Here is a 24,521-nt window from a genome sequence, read left to right as displayed (position 1 = left end):
CGGCTCTTCTTATCGTGTTAAATTTTTTTACTGCCGCCATCTACCGCGTCGGTACATCTTTGGCTTATACAGAGTGGAAGGTGCCACGTTTGGTCGGCGAAAAACTATTCCAGGTAGTGCAAAACGTAAATCAACGCAGATAACATTACCGGCATATTATGCCGACAATCGCGATCCCCTTCACAGGAACGATTGCCATGCCAACGAATTTTTCCGTGCTACAACTGGCAAACAATCCGAGGACGCTATTACGGATTATTAATTTGTTATGAAAGGTTGCACTTGTTACTTTTGTGGACATCGATGCCGAAACGCTGCAACATGGTACGTACTACGTAGAATGTTTTCAGTTGTTCATTTTTATTATAATTTCTTTACTGTTCTTGTGTTTGGATTTGTTCTGTATTTCGATTTCTTCTGTATAGATTGTGCTCGGCATAGCAAAGTATATATTTTAACGAGTTGTGTCAGTAAATTTTGATACGAAGCATTATTTGGCAGTAGACCTAACTTTATTAATGTGAGCAAACTGCAATGTGTATAAGTGCGTTAGTTTTTTATACGGTAGGAGATGTACGCCAGTTATACGCCGCAGTCGGTAGTCATTTATAAAATTATAGGGAAGTGACCCGGTACATCACCGTACATGGTGCCAAATTCGTTTATGTACATGCGCGAAAACTTTCTCCTTCGTGTACTCTAAAACACTTTTACGCATTGTTCTATGACATTCTATAGCCCGATTATTTGTGTACATACATTGCCGGGAAAGCCGTTTGTTTGAGCAACATCCGGTTCGGGAATTATGACTGTAAAAAATTCAAAACGTCCAAGTGCATTTAGGTGTCAGTACGGTTTTGATGATCGTTTTTACACCGCCAGAATTTTTCAGTATAAAATTTTTAAATTAATATTTTTAACAATTTTGAAATTCATTAAATGTAAAAGAAATTACAAAACCGTGGTTCAGAGCAAAAAAGCGCTCTCCATGCATATTTGCGTTTACATCGAAAACTTCAAGGAGATCGGTTTACACAAACGGGTTTTACGACTGCGTAGATATGCATACAAATCTGACTACAGAATGTAAAAACAGTGCAAAAAAAGTGTTTGAGAGAGCGCTAAAGGGAAAGTTTTTGTACATGTATACGAACATGGTACCACTAAACGATTATGTTCCTTCTGGGACATTTTCGAACTGAAATGTTCCCGTTCCACAACTGCGCAAGCAAAGAGAAAAATAAAACAGGTTAAAGATTCTCCAAAAAATGTCCGCTTTCTCTTACGCTGACGCGGTCGGAAACGTACATCTGACCGCTGTAATGCACGTGGCTGTAACTGTACGACCAGCGTTTCGTTTACATTAGACGACTCGACAACAGCAGCACTCAGCAGTCACAGGAGCCACAGTACAGTACCTATTACATTTCAACCGGTTTAATGGCACCAATTGCTTCCTTTTTCTTATTCATGCTGTAGCAACGTAGCGCTATAATTCTGCTATGCAGGTGAATTACAAGCGACCGCTGTGAATGAGAACTATCAGCTTTCTTTCCGGTTAACTGGAGCTGTACAATTGCTGTCACTCGGCCTTCCGTCAAATCCTTTGTACTGACAGTAATTCAAAACGCTGCGCCATTTATCAGCTCGTATTGATAGTCCGTACCGCATTTCAACGGGCAGTGCGTATTGGCGTAACACTAAAGCATCGCAGAAAGCTACCCGTTGGCGTCGGTATTGAATGGGAAATCGCTTTTCTTTATGGATCGTGATGTGAAAAATTATATGTGATTTCTTGCACCCTCAGGCTCATCAGGTATACCGCCCTGCCCGATATATGACTGAAAGAGTCTGAGACGATAGCATGGCTACGAAAAGCTCGTCGACTTCCGATAGGACGAACGGTATATACCGCTCGAGCGTTATATCGCTAAATACATGCAAAATAATTTTTTTGCTTTTTATTAATTTTATTGACACGCTGTTACGGATTATGGATTGGTAATCTATATTCATGGTACATAAACTGAGTTTTATTGTACTTAACGGTTTTTCAGGCAATGCAGCGCATCGCGCTTCCGCGCTTCCGTAGAAGCTCACCTCCAAGAAACGATTGTCATTGGGATCGGCGAGTGACACTCCTCTGCTGAGCAACGCAGGATTTTAATAAATTCCTCGTACAGCGTTGCACATGGAACATCAATTGCCACTAAGATATTGCTCATCCGGGTCGTCCCTAAATGCGGCATGTTATGCAGTACGTTTATATAGCAGAAATATTCCAGTAATGTACTGAAATCCATTTATTTAAGGAAAGTTAACGAATAATTATTGATTCGTGAGTGCTTATAAATTTTGATTACTGTACTATTTAAAGAGAACCTAAAAAAATGTGTAGCAAAAATCCAAATTTCTGTACTTTTTTATACCGATCGATTGCGAATTGGCGCATACCTACTGTTATTTGAACTGTACGCTTAAGTATCCTTGATGGCAACTTACACCATTCGTTGAGTGGAATTACAATTTTTGTAGTGTCCCAGAGACCTTGCTGCAGACAGAGCCGGCTACAGCTGACAATGGCGGCGCATCCAGGATCAAGAATACGAAAGGTTTTAACGCGACACTGCCATTGTTCCTTGTCAACCCGCCGACTGGTCTTTGTCACATGCTTAATCAGCTCCGTCCTGTGGTTGCTCCTTCAGCTGCTTCCTAGTGACACCCCCATCCCGCACATCCCTCCGCGACCTCCTCCACAACCCGGTCCTCTTCCTCCCACCGGCACCAAAACCATCCTGTTCTGGTCACCGTTTTTCCGAGCTGAGCACCCGAATCTCCACGACGACCTCAGCCAATGCCCGGTGTCACATTGTCACCTGACCAATGAGCGATCAGCTATAGACACGGCCGCTGCCGTTGTCTTCCACGCGGCTTATGACGCTTGGGCTCATCCGGATGATGTTCCAGTGCGTCGCTACACGGACCAGGTCTACGTGTACTTCAACCTGGAATCCCCAGCGGCGCAGGAGCAAATTGATTTAAAAGCGGAGGCGTGGCGGGATTTCTTCAATCTGACGTGGACGTACCGGCTGGATTCGGATGTGGTGTCCAACTTCTATGTGGATGAGGAGTTCCAGCGGTTCTGGAATGCCAGGACGCCATTCGAGACAACTAGGAGAAAGAACCGTGCGTTGGCGTTTGTATCGATCTGCGATTCGGCGGGGAAACGCGAGCTGCTGACATGGGAGCTGGGTTGGCATTTCCCCGTGGATGTCATCGGTGGGTGTGGGACGCGAAAACGGGAATGCCCGAAACAGGTTGATGGGAGGATGGAATGTGAGAGGCGCTTGACCGGGGAATATAAGTTTTATTTGGCCTTTGAGAACAGGTTGGTGCTGCCTGTTATGAAACAACCAACTTATTTATTGGTTGTTATCAGGCTCCTGGGTGCGTACATTGCTGGATTCGCTAAACGCTCAACTGGTAGTCAGGCTGGACTTTTCGATAATTCATTTCCTTAACGTGAGCTTCAGTCTTTACTTTTTCATGTTCAAACCACACCGTGCTCTCGTGTGGAGCGATTTACCGTTGACCTTTATGTAAAAGCGGTTCACAAATCCTTATGTCTGGAAAATCTAACGGCGAACGAACGGTAAAAGCTAACTAGGGGTAACCCTAACTTTGTGCATTCGGCGTATGGAACAGTCGGCATCGGCTGCTGCAGATATAGAACCGGTGCACTTCTGATGGAAAAGCAAAGTGTGCACTTAGTTTTCTTGGATTATTTAGAACTCACAACGTACCTCATTAAGTTTTTGTCGATAATACCGTGTACGGAATTGAATATCTTCGATGAACCTGCTATTTTTAAAGGAACAAACGATGCTCCTTTACAGTTTATGCCCGGACTATGTGACGGAAAAACCGTTCCGCGCGCTGGCGTTCGGTGCGATCCCGGTGGTACGCGGTGGCGCCAACTACACCCACTTCCTGCCTCCCGGATCCTTCATGGACGCCTCCGCATTCGATAGCCCGGCGGAATTAGGCCACTACCTGCACAAGGTAGCCGATAATGATGACCTTTATCAGCAGTATTTCAAATGGCACAAGCCGGACGCCGCGCGACCAGTGCTGATGGACCCGAAAAGGTCATCGTTGTGCCGATTGTGTGAGATACTCCATACTCCGGGGTATCGCAGTGAAAGTGTGCGGAATCTGTCGGAATGGTGGGCACGCGGTCAGACGGCGATGTGTACTCCGACGGCAAATTGGTGGTGGCTGCGGATGCGGTTTTACTGGGAATGTTTACTGGGCCGCATTCGCTGAATGCAGCTTGGCATGTGAATATGATCATCATTTTGACATTCTGAAGTGTGATAGGCTGTCAGATGAGATTTGGTGTTTTTGTTTTGTTGCTGACGGATACTCTGTTTTACTTGTTGTTGTTACTGTTCACTGTAAGCGAGCATTGTGACCTGTTGACGGGATCACAACACAAGTCGAAAGCTAAGATGGTATTTTTCAGTAGCGAAAAGACGTACAAACTGTAACGGTACTTGCTGACATCGCCCACAAGGTTTGTCTTAAGGTTTTTAACAAACGATAATTTGATGCATCGCTCAACATGGGCAGGGGATAAAAGGTGGCAGTGGCACCTGCCACTGGCAACTGCCACCGGCAGTGGCAGTTGCCACTACGCGTTCTGGCAAGCGATAAAAGGTGGCAGTTGCCAGAAACGATAAAACTTAGTTTTTTATGCAAAAGCGTCAGATTTCCCTAAATTTGGGACGGCTAATGTGTCCCCCGGTTAGATCGCTTGAGAAATATAAAAACCACTGTCCATAAAAACAGTTGATTCTTTATATTCCGAAGAAACCAAAGAAGCCTAACAACACATTCAAGAAACCAAGAAAAACATAACACACTAATAAACCTAAAATGCAAAGGAACCAAAAACCTACTTAAAACTGAGAAGTGAGAAACGGTGATTCCAGTTTAATACGGTTAATGGTTCTGGTGGTAGTAGCGGCAACGGTACTGGTAATCTTAGTGGCGCTAATGCTGGTTGTCGTAAAATGCAGTAATTCTGGTAGCGGCTGGTACCGCTATTCGTGATTCTCGGCGCAGTGGCAGCCGCCATAGACGTTGCTTTGCACGTCACTGACTGCAAGAATTTTGCAGTGCGCCATAAAAGGAACTTTGCGCGAAGATGGTCGCACGTTAGGCGTCCGCCGTCCTGCAGTACTGAGGCTATCGGCATTGCCACACAATTTTACACAGCATATTACCTTTTTATCGATCATTTGTTCTTCGATTCGTAGAGGTTGATTTTGTGTAAATTTTTATGTACTTGTCGCAATAACAAACAGCATCGTGTGCCAAAGCGCGCTGTTTAAGAAGTGCCAGGATAAACGCGTGTGTCTATGGGCTTACGATGACTACTATAGCTGATTATTAATGAAAAGTTAGTTCGTTAGATAGGTGACGGCATCACAATTGTCATAACAATGGTTGAACTAACTAATATTAATGGCGTGGGGGTTGCATTGTTCATTTATCAACCGCAGTTGTTGGTTGGTACAACCATCCAGGTTGGCCGTTACGTCAACAGATTACGGAACTGGTGTTCAGCTTAACCCGTAGCAGCTAATGCATTAGACCGACTCATCCACAATCCTCCTCATATGCGCAGTTCCCTTTATGGCGCACTGCGAAATTCCTGTATTTAGTTACGTGCGAAAACGTCTATGGCGGCTGCCCCCTGCGACGGGAATAACGAATAGCGGTACCATAGCCGCTACCAGTATTATTACGACAACCAGCAGCAGCGCAACTAAGATCACCAGTAGTGCTGCCGCTACTACCACGAGAACCATTATCCGTATTAAACTAGGTTTTTTCAGAATATTATTAATTCCCGTATGTAGTGTATATTGCAAGTACACGTGCATGCAAGTGCAGCGATGTATATTCTCTAGAATGTGTCTGTCAATGTGAATACTTCCAATGTCCTTCCTGCCGTAGCAACTGGTAATGAATGTACCAGCGTACTACGTTGTATGTACAGATATTTTAGTTGGTTTTTGCTTGGCCGGCGAGCGGATAATAACAGAGGTATCATACTGCCGCAACAAACATGACAATTTAGAATTGATCGTTTTTATGGGCCTAGCGGCTTTATATTTCTCAACCGATCTAACCGGGGGACACATTAGCCGTCCCAAATTTAGGGAAATCTAACGTTTTTGCACAAAAAAATTAGTTTTACCGCTTCTGGCAACTGCCACCTTTTATCGCTTGCCAGAACGCGTAGTGGCAACTGCCACTGCCGGTGGCAGTTGCCAGTGGCAGGTGCCACTGCCACCTTTTATCCCCTGCCCTCAACATGGTTGTTCCGAAATACGGCCAAGCGTTCTGGCATAAACAGCGTTTCGCGCCTCGTAATAAGGAGAATCCTATCGAAGTACATAAGAGCGGACGTATAAGCAAAAACTTTTCTAACAGTAACCTATCCGTATGTGTTTACTTGAGTTCATCTCACAAAAGAACACCGGAGACAGATGTTTTACATCATCGTCAAAATTTACAAGCAGTAAATACAAGCACGGGGCTCTTCTGCTGGTGCAAATACCCGGCACTCATTTATTTGTATGAATATCGCCTCCAAAGAAACCTGCCCCAGTTTCTTCCATTCTGCCCTGTTGGGGGCATCTGCGGTGAGAAAAGCACGGTGTGTATCTGTACTGTAAAATATCTAATGGTAAGACTGCGCACGATGCCTACACCATCCCAATTCCGAAATCCCGACGGTGCCGATCGACTGCCGAGTACGCCAGAAACAACACGTAGCACTAGCACAAACTAAACGTCTTTTTACTCCCAACCCAGCCTACATAGTAGAAGTTGCAAAAACATCGTGCAGAATTTGGTTTCTGGTGTGACCGTGTGAGTATAGTCTGGTTCTGGTACCGGTACCGCCCGGTACAAAGTGCTGTGTACAAGTACATGTACACTTCTAATAGTGAAATAAAAAATGCTTCTTTATTTTATATATGGAACGTTTCGTACCAAAGAAAAAAACTGGAACGTTTTTTCCTTCTTGTAGTCACTGTAGACACCCTACCCTGTAGACAACTTGTATACATCCTAAGAAACCAGGGGACTACAGTATGTCTACACTTCTACAGTGGTGTCTACGGGCTGTCTACACATGACTACCGGTATATACAGGCAGAGTATTTAGTTGAACCTAAGAAGGTATGCCTGTATTCAGCGGTAGACATCCGTAGGCAACCTCTAGACACCGTTGTAGACACACTGCATAAATCCTAAGAAACCAAGTGACTACCGATAGGTCTACAGGGTGTCTACAGCCTGTTTACAGATGTCTACTGTGACTACAAGGAGAGAAAAAACGATTCACTTTTTTTCTTTGGTACGAAACGTGCCACAGGTTGTTATTTCGCTTTGTAACTTGCCGGTACCTTTAATCTGCAACGGTAAGCAATACTACATGTAGCTTTGGTATTTTGTTACGGAATACGAACGCACTTGTTACTGATTTGGTTACACACACTCCGTGCGTACTTTTAATAGCCAGGTGTAAAATCCCATGCTAGACAGTCATCCCTGCCGGAAATGCGCTACCTGCTCTGACGCGAATTAAATAAATTACATAATAAAATAATTATTGCCGCATGACAGCAAACGGGCCTCGATAAAGGTGGTTGAGATATTATAATATCGTAATTATTAGCTTTTCAAAGCAACAAATTATTCTGAAGTAAATTTCTGCGTCAGTAAATCCGATAATGGCTCATGGTTTCCTGCAGACATGTAAATAGAGGTTTACCGTCGCCTCGCCTTCAGGAAGGGCACTTTGCTTTGAACAGATTGCAAACCACATAAACTTACATCACGACAACTCTGTAAATGATTATGACGCTACGAATCTAACGGTACTGCGAACGCAATACGTCTGTAAAGCTGGCCGTAATTTAAAATTACAAGCACGTAGTGCAAAACTGAACCGGCTGTGCTCCCCGAAATTCGCCAGTGTTTTGGACTGTCAATTGGCAATAAATTCCGTACATCCAGTAAGTGTGACTTCCTTCCGGTGGATGAATTTCATCAGGTGTGGATTAAATGAAGGAGAACTGGCCAGTTCATTCACTACATTTGTCAGCTATAGATGCGACCCGTACCGTAGTGTCTTTCCATAACGCTTCTCGTTACAGTGACCTTTATTATTTCAATTGACATTGGCTGTACATCCACAGGTTGGCGTTGCGGGAAACAAAATGTCTGGGGTCTCTTCGTTTCTGTGCCGGTTACTGGTGGGCTTATTCTTGCTTACAGCTTATGGGATTTTTGTTACGGTTGACTGGATAGATCTGGTTGTGAATGGGACAGTCGACTACCAGTCGAGCTGCACGCGATTCAAGTTCATCCCGGTCTTGTTCTTTGTCACTACCGCGTTTTCTCAGACGTCCTGCGCTACTGCGTTGTTGAATCTGGCAGCAGCAGTATGTTGTAATCTTCGCCAGGGGAAAATGTACCGCGCTTTGCGCGATTTCACTGTAGATCCCACTGAGTCATATCCTGAACGCCGCCAACTCATGCGCCTGATCGTATCACTCGGGCCAGCAGCCGTTCTCCTTACCGTAGCATGCCTGGTGCCGCTGAAGTCCGTTATGGACAACATTACCAATACCACCACCGTCCATTATGCGGTATTCACCGTGCCCGCTGTCGTTTCCGAGTCCTGGATTGCCGTACTAGGGGCCATCAGTTACGTTATCGTTTACGGGAATTACGTCATTGTTTGTCTACTCTTTCACCAGTACAGGCAGGCCGCCACGCGAGTACTGGACGGATTGGCGCTTTTGTCCCAACGTCTGCCCGCAGTGTCCAGGAAGCAGCTCTTGCAGCACGTGCGGCGCTATTCGGCGGCCATTAAAAAGCTGAACCGTATATACGGACAAATGGAACCGTGTGTGGGTGTGCCGTTATTGCTGGTCACCGTGGCGAGCTTCTTCTCGTTCGCCCAGACTATCGCACAACTGATGCTGGACAGCGATGTCTTCAAGGAGCCGCAATTTTCCATTTTCCTTGGTGCTCATAACTTTATGCACGTATGGATGTCCATAGCTGTAATCGTTTTCGCGGAAACGTCTACCCACAAGGTATTCATGCAGTGCGAATGACCTTTATCCGTAGATTGTGCTATAACTGTATACATTGTATATATAACGTTGGCCTGCATTTTCGCGTGTTTTTGCTTTTTGTAGCAGGTTTTTGCTCGTGCGAGTAATAATTAATTTTTTTACTTAACATCAACGAAAGCATTGCGCTTCCGGTATAGGGGACCTTCGTTACGCTCCGGTCGATAACTGTAACCTTTATACACCGTAGCTTTTGCTATAAACGAACTCTCTAATTAACGCTAGAATGCTAACAAGTAAGTAGTCAATAATATATTCGTTGTCAGTACGAAGAATAGAAGTATAGATAGTACTGACTGTAACTGATGATAGCAGTGACTTTGTCCCGGTTTTGACTCGTAAATGTTTTGCGGCCATTTGATGCAGTTTTTTCACGGCGCTACCTACTCTACATCTTCAGATGGTATTTTCCGCTTGCAGTAATTTTGCTGCTTCGTGTTAGTCATTAATATTTCACTTTGTGATCGAGAAACGGTTTATTCAAGTGACATTTTCCGAATTCCTCGCTGCCAGTCTCACTTTGTGTCCGGGCATTGTCACCGTCCGCACCATTAAAGTCTTTTATAAGGTTTTACTGCTTTAAGCATATGCGGGAGATGAATATCAGTTTTGCATTGTGTTGAGCAACAGACAAACAATACTGCAATAAACCGTATTTTTTTATATCGAATTATTAAGTATAGAATATATGTGCAATGCGTCGAGAAACCGTTTTTTTTTATATCGAATTATTAAGTATAGAATATATGTGCATCGAAATATAAGATATCTATATACGAGATTTCTATAGAATATACGAGATTTACTCGTAAATTTTCTAAAAATTCCAAGTACAGTGCTACATATATACAGATTACGCCATGCTGAAATGGATAGAGAAGAAAACCGAATTAAAGGAAATCGGTTTGAGGAATTTGTAATAAATGGTGGCCACTTTGAACGACCATCACCCATTCACTTACTATAATTATAGTGGCCATCTGAACGACTGCACGATAAAATTATGAATCGGATGCAGCTTCTACGATAAGCCCGACCAACCTGGCGTTAACAGAAACGCTTCCGAATTAAAAGCTTTTCCCGAAATGAAAACCCCAGCCAACGCCCTTCCAAAAAACTACTCGTATTGATAAAATACAAGAAAAGTAAATAAAACGCTGCTGTAATCAAAAAACAAAAACTATAAAAAATGGTGTTTTATTGGCAGAATTTGTCTTTGTTAGAATGATTATGGTTGAAGCTAGCCGTAATGGTACTTCAGTTGTGCTTGATTGGATTTTTTAATATAACAAGCATTTTCTAAGTAGCACGGTAATGTGGCTTATTTTATTTCCGCATATTATTACCAGTGTTTTTCTCTGTATTGAAGAATCAAGAGCATAACATTTTCTCATATGCCAGCGCAGAGATGCACATTAAATCAGTAAACTCCGTACAAAACTGATTATATGGATAAATTAATAATAACAAGCCCAGCGCGGATGAATAATGTCTGATGATTTTGAACATGTAAAAAGGTTAACTGCATAATAATAAATATTTAAATAATAGCTGTTTGCTGCGAAATAAATAATTGCTGTTTGAGTTGATTGGCACGATGTTTATTACATTAAGCCAACATTCATCCGTGCTCAGCTTGTTAGTATTCATATAACTACATAACTCCATAACCTTGGTATTGCAATTATGCAGATGCATTAAACAGTTTGTCCCTATCCTCGGGGACGCGATCGCTTCGCCCTCTGACCATAGTAGTCGTAAGCCATTTGGCGGGCATAATCCATATTGTGTCCATATTGGGCGTAGAACCCCTCCGAGTCTGCTGCGTTATAATCGTCCCCGTAGCCCCGATCCGCCGCGTGGTAATCGCCCGCGTAACCCCAGGAGGCACTGATGACGCTACTGCACACAGCAACCACCACAAACACCGCTACCAATGTTGTCCGCAGAAACATGATGTTCCCGTTAACAATAATAATAATCACCGTTTGATTCAAACAGCGGCACACGATAAAAATTCAACTAAATCGGTTTACGAATGCAGAGACTGCTAATGCTGCTCATCCAGATTATTTTTTTATCCGGCTGTTGCCAAGAGTAATCGTAACGTTGTATTGCTTATTGTATTGTATTGTATTGTCGACCGGAGCGTAGCGAAGGTCCTCTTAATTCAGCTCCAATGCAAAAATGTATCTGTGTCCGTAACGAAAGGTTGTTACGAAAGGTCATCACGAAAATGTTACTGGCCGGTTATGTTGCTAAGTTTATATCATTGATTATGGTAATTGTTAAGAGTGCTACTGGTTGCACGTTAAAAAATAGTTATGCGCACAAGCGAAAAGCTGCTGCGCTCCGGTCTGCCAATGCACGCCAACGTGCATTTTTCCTAGTATTGCTTTAATAAGATGGTGATAATAGGCAGAGATTGCGCACATTACTGACATTACAGTTACTTACTTGCAATACAATACAGTAAGTAATTATTACGCTGCACTAACCTAGGTAAGTTTCTACAGTAAGTACAGTTTACTGTACTACACTACAGTACTACACTACACTACAGTACAGTACACTACAGTAACTGTACTACAGTAAGTACAGTTTCTACAGTAAGTGATAGTAAGTCCATCAAAGGGCACATCAATCAGTAAAGAACAGCAAAAACACATTATTTTAAAGTACAGGGTACGATATAATTGCACTTTACCATGTACTCATTACCTGCATGTAAGGTGTATTAAGGCACTTAACTAATTAATACTGTGAGAATCCAAAGCAGTGTGTTCCACCTAAGTACTGATAAAGTTATTAACCTGATAGTAAGAGCTCCATGCATACAGCCACTTTTCGTACTGTGCTTCCTTTTCTGCTTTTCCCTTTCCTTACTTTTTTACTTTTCACAGCTGTTTACTCCTAAAAATCAGGCATGCGCAGCAGCTTGTGTACGAGTATAACCGAATAGCATTTCCTGTTGCACAGAATCAGCAGATTGTGGAGGCGTGCCGTGAGCTGTGGGAAGAATGCATCGAGCTAGACTACGATACGTATGAGGAGGAGGATGAAGACGGTGTGTCGAGTTCTACCCAGCCAACAGTAAGCGGGCTTGCAACCATGGAAGGCACAAATGTAATAATCATATTGTCAAAATGACCGTCTAATTATCGTAGCCCAGCACGACGCCCGACAGTACTGCCAGTGTCGACGCAGCTGTCGTGAATTCACGAACACGAAAATTTCGCAATATGGCCGCAATCATACAAAGACTGGTGTTGGCTTCCGAGGTCTTTAACCACCGCGAGTTCTCCGCATTCGGCATACTTACGGTGCGACGAGCCATGATTGTGAAGGTACAAGTACTAAATTTTAGTAATTATTGGAATTAATGCGTTGTGCAGCTTTTCTTCAGCAACATTTTAGTTTGGCTGTAAAAATGGGAACCGCTACAGCTGTTTTAACTACTGTATTTTAAGTACACCGCATTTTAATCTATGCATCAAGATTTTCGATGTTTTTTTTAACGTTTAAATGGTGACCGAGGGGTAGTGTGTCTGCGCTTGCATATTTCATTACCTGGTGGCTATTGCTTATTACATTATTAGCGAGATTATGAAGAAGAATTTGCTATACTGACAGAGTGTAATCGTAAAAGCCGAAAAGGGCAGCCCGTCCAGACTGCTCACCGGTAATTGGTTTTTAATTTGATATGGTTAAGGGGGATCCATAAATTACGTACGCAGCGAACCAGGGAGGGACGGGTCTAAAAAACGTGACAAGCTGTGACGGCCCCGGCGAACCCAGGGGGAGTGGGTGGTCAGCTCCATGTATTACGTTTGAGCGAACCAAGGGGGAGGGGTCAAGCAAACGTGACGGACCGCTACGAAGGGGGAGGGAGGGGTGAAAAAACCGTGGTTTTCTGCGTACGTAATTTATGGATGCCCCTTTAAATAAATATTCGCACAGCCGGTGCTGCTCAATCGGTACAAGTCGATTTGCGTTCATTGCAGATTTTTGGACTGGGCGTGATGGCAGCCCTGTTTTTTTGGGATAGACGGGAAGGGTACACGGGACCCGGTTGCCCGGGGCTGAACGGTAACCGGACGACAACGTAGCCGTACCATGGATCCATGGGCAAACCAGCCAAGTGCTCTCCGGCCGTCAGTGGATCATCTCCAGACTCATTGTAACAATTTCACCATGTATCTAAGCTGAACGTATTGAAATTTTAATCGGGTAACCCATATTTGTATGTTTCCTTATCGGGTTTATAACGCTATAACATGTTTTGTATAATGTTTGTATCCTCACATTTCGGGATACTTCAGTACAGATAAGTTGCAGAAGTTTGTCGAATTCACTCATCGCTCTAGATTGCACAAAACGGGCACTATAGATTGTCCCGTTTTACTAGTAATATAAAAGTTTTATTTGTAATACCAGAATAAATTCTCGGAAATGGTTGTTTTCACGAGTTTAAAATAATAATTTTGCCACGGCCCCCCTTCCGTCAAATAGAACTGACAGACATAACAGGCACATATTATTGCAGATATACTGTACTTACTACAATACACTGACTGACTTTGAACGCCAGTTATGCATAATTTGCAATTCTAAGGCAGTATTTCCGCCGCCGCGATTTCTGCTTGATGCTCTTACGGTATGCTGAAAAAATATACAGTGTATAAAATTCTAAACAAACAGTTACACGTGATCCTTTTGCAAAATTTCAAACTCTTAGTTTTAGTCTAGCTGAAATACACGTACAGATATACAATCGAGAGAACATTGAATCTGACGGTGGTATGATGAATCAAAAGTGGTGCTGTAATTGCAATTAAAGGTGGTGTCAGGAGCCAAAGGTGGTACAAAGTATGCGCAGCCTTCACCTTGGAATAAACATAATATAAGGTACGCTATAATGTTAAGCCCTGCTATGTATAATACCTACAGCTAAGGTAAGAGCAACACGATTAAGTCGATAATATTCATGGTTTCTTTGCGTGCTAAAGTGTTTTTCCTGAACGTTGGCTTAAATCGACAATCACTTATAAATGTGCTGTATGCGATACAGGAAAGAGTTGTGCCAATTTCGCGTACCAGCGATTAATCAGAAAAAATTTGGTTGTGTTCTGTCAGCTTAATTTTAATTTTCTTTTAATTTGTCAGCTGTGTTCTGTCAGCTTAATTTTAATTTTCTTTGCAACAGAGCAGATACGTACTGTATAGCCTGATTTCGACCATCTGTACAAGCCCGTCCGGATGATGAGCACGATAGAGAACAGCGAAAAATGTAAATTCATGGGTTACGCCAAACAAGATACTACGCAACGCCGCGCCACACTGTTCAACCACGTAACATGCGTTTGGCTGGATGGTGGCTTAGTGCAGGCCGTATATTCCAATGGGAATAATCGTAGCTGCCTGGCGGAAGATGGCCAGACAACGGTCGGTGCAGTAAGGGACAATCTAACTGCGGAGCGCATTTACGCATTGTGGCAAACGGAGTGTAGGGGCCATCGTGTTAAGCGCTAACATCGCGCTTAATATGCGTTAGCTGTACCTTTACGTGCTCTTCATCCGGACGGGCTTGTACATTATACAATTATAGATAATATTATTTTGTACCGTACCTTCTATACAATTACTTGCGAGGTTGTACAGCGTGTAAAACGCTTGTTCGTTGCCAATCGCTTTGGCTGACGGCGCAGTTGCATTGATCTTGGCCCCGGTCAACGACAAGTTCGCATTACGCTAGTAAATTACTCTCGCGCGCAATTTAGATCAACACATTCAAATTCGCGCATAAATTAACAGATTAACGGATATCAGAAAGGTCACCCACTATAACCCCCGAAACAACTGCCAAAAAAAAAGCAAAATAAATATACAGTACGTAAATTAGTAATTTTTTATTGGCCTTTTTTTACACAACAGCGTACAACCCCGGTATTAGTCGACATATAAAAAAATTCCTTGCGTAATTTATTTTTGTCCCTTATAACCGGGATCATTGATGAAGTCATGCCGCACCACGAGGAACTTATCCACGGGATTGCTGTCGAAGTACGGCATGGTGTCGATGCCCCAGTGGCCGCCGAACTGCTTGGTGTCGCCGGCCGTGATGAGGTAGTCGTCGATCTTGGGCCCGAGGATGGCCGACAGGAGGTGCTTGTTGACCGGCGGCGGCAGCGCGAACGCCACGCCGCTCTTGTAGTTGTCCTGCAGTTTAATGTAGCCCGGCGAGTTGGTCTCCGGCGACTGCCACAGCACTTGCCGGCCCTCGATGCTCGGCTCCGCCCGGTTCATGTACGCGTCGATGTAGGCACGGAGGTTGGCCGCGTCTTCGTAGTAGCTGGCGGGCGAGGCTGCCGGTACACAAAGCATCACAGTGAATATCATTTGATTAAAGTTAAAGAGATAGTACTAGTGTGGTAATAACACTAGTATTACTTGTAAACTGATTGTGAAATTGCTGCACAAATTATAAAATCAATAAGTGTAATGTATACCGGTACTTTTATGTGAAAAAGCAGTTTAAGAGAACAGCGAGGGCTTTCGTAGTGCAGTGCGTTCTATAAGGCCGGAGCCATAACGTGGATTAGAATAAATTTAGTGGAGCAGCTGTTACCGATAGCAGCGAGATGTACAGAATCGCCATTAAAATTTAAGAAGAAATTTTGTTTTGCGAGAAATTTTAGCAGTGCATACTTAAGCCAATTCTAGCAACCGCAGATTAGAAAGCTTCTGCAAAGCAGTGGAAATGTGTTGATATACAGTAACTGAAAGCACAAGTTTATAAAAATCTGCAGGCTAATAATATGTAATGCATACACATACATTAACATATAATGTGAGTAACTATCTTTTCTTTTATTAGATAATAGTAAAAATCTGAGTGCAGGATTAACTGCTGATACCCTGCAGATGTCATGAAACACGTGGCCAAAATCAAAGAAATCAATTTTAAAAAAACAAAATTAAATTTGAATTGAAAAATAAATTGTAATAAACTGGACATATTAATTGGTCCCAATAAAATATTAAAAATGACTCTTGAAGAAATTTATATCCACAGATTATCATCGTCTCTTTACATAACAGTCGTTTTATAGAAAAATTGTCTATTTCTGCTAACCGTGAGCCACTCCCAGCAGGGCGATGGTAAAGGTCAACTGCCACAGCATGATGAAAAAGTCAAAAATTCCAAGATAATAAATGTGCGTCTACGGTATCACGGTATAATACCAATTCCGGCAGCTAATTCGCAATACAAAACACCAAACTGGCAGCTGCGGCTGTATTTGACTGGCCACTGCTGTGCCGCGGCAATGAAGTGTATGCGGAGACCTGCCGGTACCGACACGACGCTACCGTCGGGATCGATTGCGGCGGTATGTTCGTTTTTTGTCACAATTCAAAACTAATTGGACATTTCACTGCCAATTCGGCCATTGTAAGCGTCATTACATTTTTGTTATAATCCGATGTTCACAAGCGCGGTTAATCGGTTGAACAAGGCGTATTTCGAGTTTAAAGTTATTTAACTGCTGTCAGACATGACCTAAATATACACCCACAACAAAATGCCCGTTGCCGGCGTTTATATGCAGTAATTTATTTAAATCGCTGACAAATTTTATTTACAAAGCAAGAACAAAACCGTTACGAGGATTTATTAGCGACAACAACCGGCGTCACATCACAATTCGTGCTTAAAAGTCTTAAACGTGGTGACGTTTTGTTTATTGGAGTGTTTTTATTCCTTTACTTTATTTTAAAATGACAATTATGGCAATTATTTGTTGTTTCCCTCATTTGTCTAATGTTTCCACAAATTTTACTGATTTTTGGGTTGTTGTAAATGTACGAAATCAATAATAGTATCGATGCAATACATAGTGACAATAAAAATAAAGAAATAAATTGCAAAACAATTATTATTAAAAATCAATAAAAATATTTGGGAATATAATTTCCCATTTAAAATTTTAGGCGATTCTGCGATGCCTGGTCTTATCACCAGCCAGCACATAAGCATTCAAACATATTTTTATAAAATTAAAAAAAAATAAAAGGCGACAAATTTGCACTTAAAGAATCATCTACAGAATAATTTATTAAATTAATGTCTTTAATTTAAAACGTTTTGATACAAGTGCATACAGACTATAAGCTATCCAATGGAAAATTTGTAATTTTTGTAACCGGGGATTCCTTGACAAAACTAACCAATAAGCAACCATTCCCATTCACCGTACAACCCCCAAGATCAATACAAAAAACAGCGCAGAACACCGGAGTGCAGTACAGAGAAAGCCGTAATAATGTGCAAAAAAAAATACCAGTTCAGCGCGAGCACGTTTATTAGCGAATCCCTCAGTGGATCTCCGTGGACTGGGTGTTGCGCAGGTGCACCGGGAAGGCGCGGCCCGGAAAGCGCAGCCGGCGCCGCCCGCTGACACTGCCGCGCGAGGGCGATCGCGAGTGCACCGGCGACGAGTGCGTGGAGGTCACGGCGTAGCTGGCGTCCGGGCGGGGCCGCGCCCCCGCCCCGGGATGGCCGTTGGCGGTGGGGTGCGGGGCCGGGGCCGGGGAGGGGGCGTGCGGGTCGAACACGTTGGCCGACACCGAGTCAGACCTGCAGCGGACATACTGACTGTTTCACATAATTATTTCTACGTTTCTTATATCAAAATGTTTTCGCGATCGAGTAGTTAATTTGTCCCGGGCGCGGACAACGTATCGTCCTCTCGTGAACAAGGAAGTGAAAAAACATTAAAAATTCGACACCTTCAAATTCATCGTCGACCGAAAAAAGAAAAAGTATTTCAAATAAAGAAAGCAAATTTTTCAATTTTAATAATTAAGAAACAGAATATGATTGACTGGTAAAAGAAAAATCGATTTTAAATTTAAAAACAGAATTAAATTTTTATAAATGATATTAATTAATTCTGTTTTATTACATATTTATTCTTATTTAGCCAGGCATTTTCAAATTAATTCGTAAAAAGACTCAGTAGCGTGAACAAAAACTCGTCTTTGAACAAAAAAGTTGGAACGACGTCAGTGGATAAAAAATGGTGGAACACAGTGAAACGTAGTGCAGTGGTACATTGCAGTACGGTAACGGTAGTGGTAAAACCAATGAACCCTTACGCAAGCAAAGACATTAAGAACGAACGCATGTTAGGCGGAATAATCAGCTTTTCCTGCTTTTTTGCTGTGACACTATGAATGTGCCAAAGTTTTGCATACCGTTGCTGGCGGATGCCATTCTTGACCAGCAGATCAGCGTAATAATGCGCATCATGCCCGTTGTGATGGTCGTACGGAGCGTCCGGCCCGGTGGTCACCGGCAGCTGCTCCGGGTCGACAAAACCCTCTCCGTCCGCTTCATCTTCCGAATCGGAATCCCCGCTGACGTACAGCAGTTCAAAGGTGATATTCCCACTCTGCAAAGACCCGCTGATGTTATTACTATAATCGGCATTCGATGGTGTTGGTTAAGGGTGAGAAAATGCAGAGAATTAAGCAATAAATGGCCGCGTCACAGTTTTCGCCCTGCAGCAGCTCAAACGTAATGCTAGTATGCAACGGAATAACTGTAGTGTAGTGGCAAGAGGTGTTTATGCCAGCCATTAACAGCTGTCTAAGAAATTCAAAAACGCCTCAAAAGGCTGCAGTAATTATAAATAACCAACGTGTCTGCTTGCCTTTTTTCTAGGAAAAAACTGAAGCAAAGAAAAATGTTATACTTATACAAAATTAAGTAAGGAAACAATTAATGCCATGGTTATAGGTACTTCTTAGCAAAATTATTTTATTTCACAAATAATTCAGATATTATTATCGTAATTATTTTTTAGCATGTAAATGTTGTTCGACCGAAGCTGGTAGTGGAGACAAGTCTGAGAAATTTCCAGCCGAAAATTATGTACCATACACGGCAGAGATAATAAAAGGAAGATTTGCTTTCTCGGTTAATTTCTGCTTTACCAGTTGGCACAACACTTTCACCGCGTCGGAATGCTTGGCGCTGCGGAGATCGACGCCGTTGACGGCCAGGATGGCGTCGCCCACCAGGAAGGCGCCGCTCTGGGCGGCCAGATGATGGTCCTGGATCTCCGAGATGACCACCGGCACGCCGTGCTCCTGCCCACCCTGCAAAGGTCACCGACAACACCAGCTGTCAGTTTCTGTGAGAGAAAGTTAATAAAGAATGCCGGTGTTACCGTGATGGTTAAACCCAGGCTCTGCCCGGCGCCCTTGAAGATCTCCACTTCCCGGACGATCCCGGCCACACTGCGCTCCACCTGCATTTACAGAACAACAAGCACATTAGCTGGCACATCACAAAAAAACATTTTTTAAGTTGTCAGCTATGTAAAACTTTTTTTAACGTATTTATTTATATTTAGCGATAAAAAAACCGGCAGACAGAAAGATTATTTTTACAATGAAAACAAAGCAAGTACGACAACTCAAGGGAGAAAATAAAATACGACACCACGTCAAAAATATTTTTTAAAAGTTTAAATAAAATTTAAGCAAACCAAGAAATTGACATATACTTCGAAGTATACATGTAAAGAGATTATATCGATGACAAAAGACGGGAACAGAATATGAGAAGAGATCGCTAAAATACCAACCCATTCCAAATGACGATCCACTAATACACAAAGAACGAAAGGATAGTAAAAAAATGGTTAAAAAATACATATAAAAATTAAGCCGATAAATTTAATGTTAAAGTACTGCACTTCCAGAGAAAATTATAAAGTTTCTAGCGTAACTTCCTGGGAGAGGAATGCAGCCACCACACTACGTTTGCTCGTGATAATTCTGCCGAGCAGCAGCCACCCACCTGAGCGCGCTGGCGGTCCGTGCGAGCCGATCCGCCCGTGTGGCGCCGACGTCCACGCTGACGACAGGCTTGCGTAATCTGCAAATTATTTACAATTTAACATTATTATTAACAATAATACGCCCGGTTGCATAATTATTGTATTCCTAATTTTTTTAGGTAAACAGCGTACGGTTTTATGACGATGGAGGTTGATTTCGGCTTCCAACTGACTCCATAGGCGATCATGATCTTCCGGACGTAGATCGCGGGCCAGCAGCTGAATCTGCTGAATTCTAAATAAAAAAAAGAATGAACTACGGAATAAACTTACGAAAAAAACAATAAAAAAAGCTTTCAAAAAAAAACAAAAACTGAAAGCCGTAGTAAAGACATCCATAATAAAGACGAACTGGAAAATCAATTAAATTTATTTGACCATTTTTTATGTTCAGCCGGAAAATCGCAAATGGAGAGAAACTTAAAAGCTAACAGATAAGGACAAAAATACAAATGAATAAAATCGATTAATTTTATGTTTCGTAACTGGAATATTATTATGTTTAGCGGTAACACACAAATGGATAATTTAAAATGTTTATGAATGTAAATGTTTTAAAACAAGTGCAAGAATATACAGCGTAGAGTTGAAAACTTTATCCACCGTCCATCAACTCAATTCCGCCAAGGAATGTTTTGCAACGACGACTTTACCTTCCGGCGAGTTCTTTGTCAAGGTAGCGTGCGGCCAGGAGTGCAGCGAACAGCTCGCTCTCCGTGTCCATCAGCCACTGCCGCAGCTGCACGTTCTCCTTGCTCAACTGCGTGTTCTCCGCGCGTAATCGCTCATCGCTCGCCCGCTTTTCGCTCACGGCCACTTTTCCATCGCCCTTCACCAAAACAGACACACAGAATAAAAACAATAAATACTCAACCACACCATGTAATTCGAACAGCAAAAAAGTAAAAAAACCCTTCGAAAAATCAATATTCCATTTTTATCAAACAATTCTCGAACATGTTCTTTTCCTTCCATTTTTTTACGACCATTTCTATTTCATAGCTATTTCGGTTTCTTCGTTAGCCGCTAATGTTATTAATCCAGGAATTTCGAAACAAATCACATTAATTATATAGGTATCAAATCCAAAAAAGAAATTTCATACTACATGTATTCAAACCACCGGAGACTTTTTTTTAAAAATTCCATGCGAAATCAGTCACATTTTATGAAATATCTCTGATAAGTCGGTGTTAATTCAACAATTAAATTGTATTACATAGGGAAAAAATTGGAATTATATACTGTACTGAAAAATTAAATTAACCAATCAGATAAAATGTGGACTGATTCCTTGTAATTATTAGTCAGTTTCCGCGAATGCCATCGCTAAAGCGCAACCTTTTTAAGTACGGACAAAAATGGTTACGGGTAAGTTATGTTAAAAAAAGGCGCAAGGAACAGCGCTGCACGTAACCGATCAATAAGAAAAACAATCACGGGGAAAACACCGGCACATGTTGGAAAAACAAAAACCCCGGCACATACCAGACTGCGGCTAACCCGTTGCGCTTGGTGGGCGTCCTGCTGCTGCGTGGCCGGGTGCTGCAGTTGGGCTTCGTGCACCTCGAAGAGGAGCTGGCGGCGTTCGCTATCGATCAGCGAGCACTGTGTGCGCGCCTCCGTCACATCCTCCCGCAGACTGTACAGCTGCGCCTGCACATGTACACACAACATCACAGCTATTCAGGATTCTGGACGAATGAGATCGGATTATCACCGAGACCGGAAAAATTATTCTCACCATTTTAATTTCAAATTACCCGCGCATAATACACCCGGCTGCGCTGGCTGCGGCAGCCGGAAAAATTAATTCCTTATTTTAAGAAGATGCAACATTGCAACGGCAGCGGATTAACTCGTACCGGGTGAAAGTAATTTATTACAGGAATGTAATCGATACTCAACTCGGAAAATAAAAGTACTGCTGCCAGCGCAAATTTGGGATAAAACAGCCATTTTATCTAGGATGAAAAAACGTTTCAAAAATGCTGTTTAAAAGTATTACTGCTTTAAACATATTCGCAAAAAGGGACCCATTTCTGCATGTGTTTCTTCATAATACTTCATTTTTCACAAGATTGGTACAATGTCTCACAATACCATTGGTACACTTTACTACGTTACATTCGTAATATCAATATTGTATCAGCAGAATGCACTACGAGTTCTACACATTAGATCTTTTTCACCGGGTCTGTTAATTTCGCAGTTAGTTCTTTATAATTTAAATAAAGATCAGTAATATTACATCTTGCGGGGATATAATATTAATGAAATGTAATCTTGCGGGTTAATTTATCATTTAGCTTTTTATGTCAAAGTTTCACTTTTAAAGTTAATGCTTCGTCTGGCTTCGATCATGGTGAATTTCTATACCCTTCTATATTCAAAACAATTTAACACATAATTTTCTCGACAAAAATTCATTAACATACATAACAATAAAGAAGCGGTTTCCATCTCACTGCAAATGTATTTCATATCAAGCGGTTAATTACCCCGTATATTGACAACAATTTTCAAAAACTGACTTTTTTGGTTCAAGCTTTCCATACTTAAGAGAGAAATATTGTATTGCGTTTCACTGAATTCTAATCATGTTAATTTTATCTGCTCGGCGTAAGGGAAATAAATTCCTTTCCATGTTCTAATGCGCTTGTGCAATTCACTCAATTTTTGCAAGAAATTTGACAGCACTACGAATTACAGAAACCTTATTGTGAGAGATAAATCATAAAACATACAAATTTGCCAGTCTTTTTAGAGGTAACAAATTCATTTCAAATTTACAAATTCGAATATTGCTAGATATTTATCTAATTAATTAATTTATATTTAGTTAACTTCAATCGACGGAATCGTTTGGTCGTTAGCAGTTACTTAATTTAGAAAATAATAATAATAAGTAATAATAACCGAAATGTATAAAAATAACAAGAAAAATCCCGGTAATAATTAGGTAGTTGTAGTTGAACGAACTAGTTCATAGTTACAGAATAGTTAGTAATTAAACTCAAATAATTATTACTGGAATAAAATAAGAAAAACAGCAAGAAAATACTAGAAATATTATACATAATCATTTTTCCTTGTCAAAACTTATTGCATTTACAGATTTAACTCATTTACTGTTTATTTTTTCTGAAGAATAATAACAAACGAAATTTCAATTTCCTGACAAGGAGTCTCGCGGAGAAATTCCCGGGGAGCAATCGAGAAAAGGAATTCTCAAGAGGATTGCGCCCAGTGGAAGAGAGACCTTGAGGCTTTTGAGGAGGTGTGGAGTGCGCGTCAAGTGTGCTGAGAGCAGCGAAATTAGCGCCGTCAAGACGCTGCAAGTGCTGCGTATGTGTGTGCTAATTCAGCTAATACAGCATGCTGTAATGTTGCTTTACCTCCAGTCTGCAGTTGTTCTGGAAGATGGACTGCGCCTTCTCGCTCAGCTGCGTGAACGTGGCGCACAACGTGGCCAGCTTCTCGCGGATGTTGGCCGCCAGATTGTACTCGTCCGGCTCCAGTTCGCGCAGCGCCAGATCCACTTCCACGTGCGCTGAACAACATGTCGAAACATGAATAAATATTGCAGCGGAAAATCAAACCATTACACTAACCGCGATCAAACTCCGCTTCCAGAATATCCAGCCAGCGAAAGATCCCACCCGAGACGGACATTTTTGCAGGAGTAAGATTTATTCAGGAAAGCAGAATCATCCACGTGCACGGTAGCGAGAAAAGGAAAACGTTGGTAAATTACCGTAAATACAAAGATCGTGAAAATTCCAAAACACGTTTTTGCAACTGCTGTCAGTGCAGTGTTTACGTTGCAGTTGGCCAGAAGTGCTATGTGCGCTGCGTGGCAGTCCATTCGCACCAAAATACACGCTGCTGCAAAGCGACCCGCCTGAGATGCAAGCTACGATGACAGCCTCTTAATTTACCGCCGTGGTAGTGGCTTTTCACTGGAGACATGGTAAAAAGTCACTAAAAACTGTAAAAACTAAAAAGTACAGTAAAAACTAAAAACTGAAAACTATCCGCATAAAAGGAGGAAGGAGCGATTTAAATTCTTATAACAAGTCAGTTCCTGAATTGTTGACATTAATTACCGTAATTACTGTACAAGTAATGTACAAGATTACAATGGAAAATAATATTGCGCGGCGCTTTCTCGTGGAGAGACTAAGTAATTCGTGATTCTCGCCGAGGATGCAGACTGGCAGTCTGGCAGTGTGTCATTTTGACGTCACTAACATACAGGGATTTTACGGTGCGCCAACAGGAGAACTACGCATTCGCTCTGTTTCTGTTCGTGTGCTGTCATATGGGCGGTGGTGTGATACCGTGGCCAAAGCACTGTCGCTTAATTTAGGAATACTGTAAATAT

At 42.1% G+C, this 24,521-nt stretch overlaps 3 protein-coding genes across 6 annotated transcripts; 1 reads left to right on the top strand and 2 right to left on the bottom strand.

Moving 5' to 3' along the window:
* LOC129597387 (alpha-(1,3)-fucosyltransferase C-like) lies at window positions 1–4,543 on the top strand. 4 transcript variants are annotated; one of them, XM_055494898.1, is made up of 5 exons: window positions 1–324; window positions 1,808–1,904; window positions 2,058–2,257; window positions 2,536–3,388; window positions 3,897–4,543. In XM_055494898.1, the coding sequence occupies exons 3-5, from the start codon at window positions 2,248–2,250 to the stop codon at window positions 4,324–4,326; spliced, it is 1,293 nt and encodes a 430-aa protein (XP_055350873.1). In that variant the 5' UTR covers window positions 1–324; window positions 1,808–1,904; window positions 2,058–2,247; the 3' UTR covers window positions 4,327–4,543. The 4 variants fall into 4 exon arrangements, with proteins under 4 accessions (XP_055350873.1, XP_055350874.1, XP_055350875.1 ...); XM_055494899.1 differs by lacking the exon at window positions 1,808–1,904; XM_055494900.1 differs by lacking the exon at window positions 1–324 and having other exon boundaries at window positions 1,561–1,816.
* Window positions 4,544–14,891: 10,348 nt separating this feature from the next.
* Window positions 14,892–16,569, bottom strand: LOC129597432 (uncharacterized). The gene is made up of 2 exons (XM_055494968.1): window positions 16,360–16,569; window positions 14,892–15,589 (listed from the first exon to the last, which is right to left on the bottom strand). The coding sequence occupies exons 1-2, from the start codon at window positions 16,406–16,408 to the stop codon at window positions 15,207–15,209; spliced, it is 432 nt and encodes a 143-aa protein (XP_055350943.1). The 5' UTR covers window positions 16,409–16,569; the 3' UTR covers window positions 14,892–15,206.
* An 843-nt stretch (window positions 16,570–17,412) lies between these two features.
* Window positions 17,413–24,271, bottom strand: LOC129597389 (Golgi-associated PDZ and coiled-coil motif-containing protein-like). The gene is made up of 10 exons (XM_055494904.1): window positions 23,749–24,271; window positions 23,533–23,687; window positions 21,623–21,790; window positions 20,788–20,963; window positions 20,267–20,369; window positions 20,095–20,172; window positions 19,460–19,540; window positions 19,224–19,388; window positions 18,483–18,679; window positions 17,413–17,862 (listed from the first exon to the last, which is right to left on the bottom strand). The coding sequence occupies exons 1-10, from the start codon at window positions 23,807–23,809 to the stop codon at window positions 17,601–17,603; spliced, it is 1,446 nt and encodes a 481-aa protein (XP_055350879.1). The 5' UTR covers window positions 23,810–24,271; the 3' UTR covers window positions 17,413–17,600.
* Between the last annotated feature and the right edge of the window lie 250 nt (window positions 24,272–24,521).

This window comes from Paramacrobiotus metropolitanus, unplaced genomic scaffold, assembly GCF_019649055.1.
Source record: "Paramacrobiotus metropolitanus isolate TYO unplaced genomic scaffold, Prichtersi_v1.0 Parri_scaffold0000104, whole genome shotgun sequence".
NCBI lineage: Eukaryota > Metazoa > Tardigrada > Eutardigrada > Parachela > Macrobiotidae > Paramacrobiotus > Paramacrobiotus metropolitanus.
Note: the sequence above shows the minus strand (reverse complement) of the source record. Positions and strands in the feature narration are given on the sequence as shown.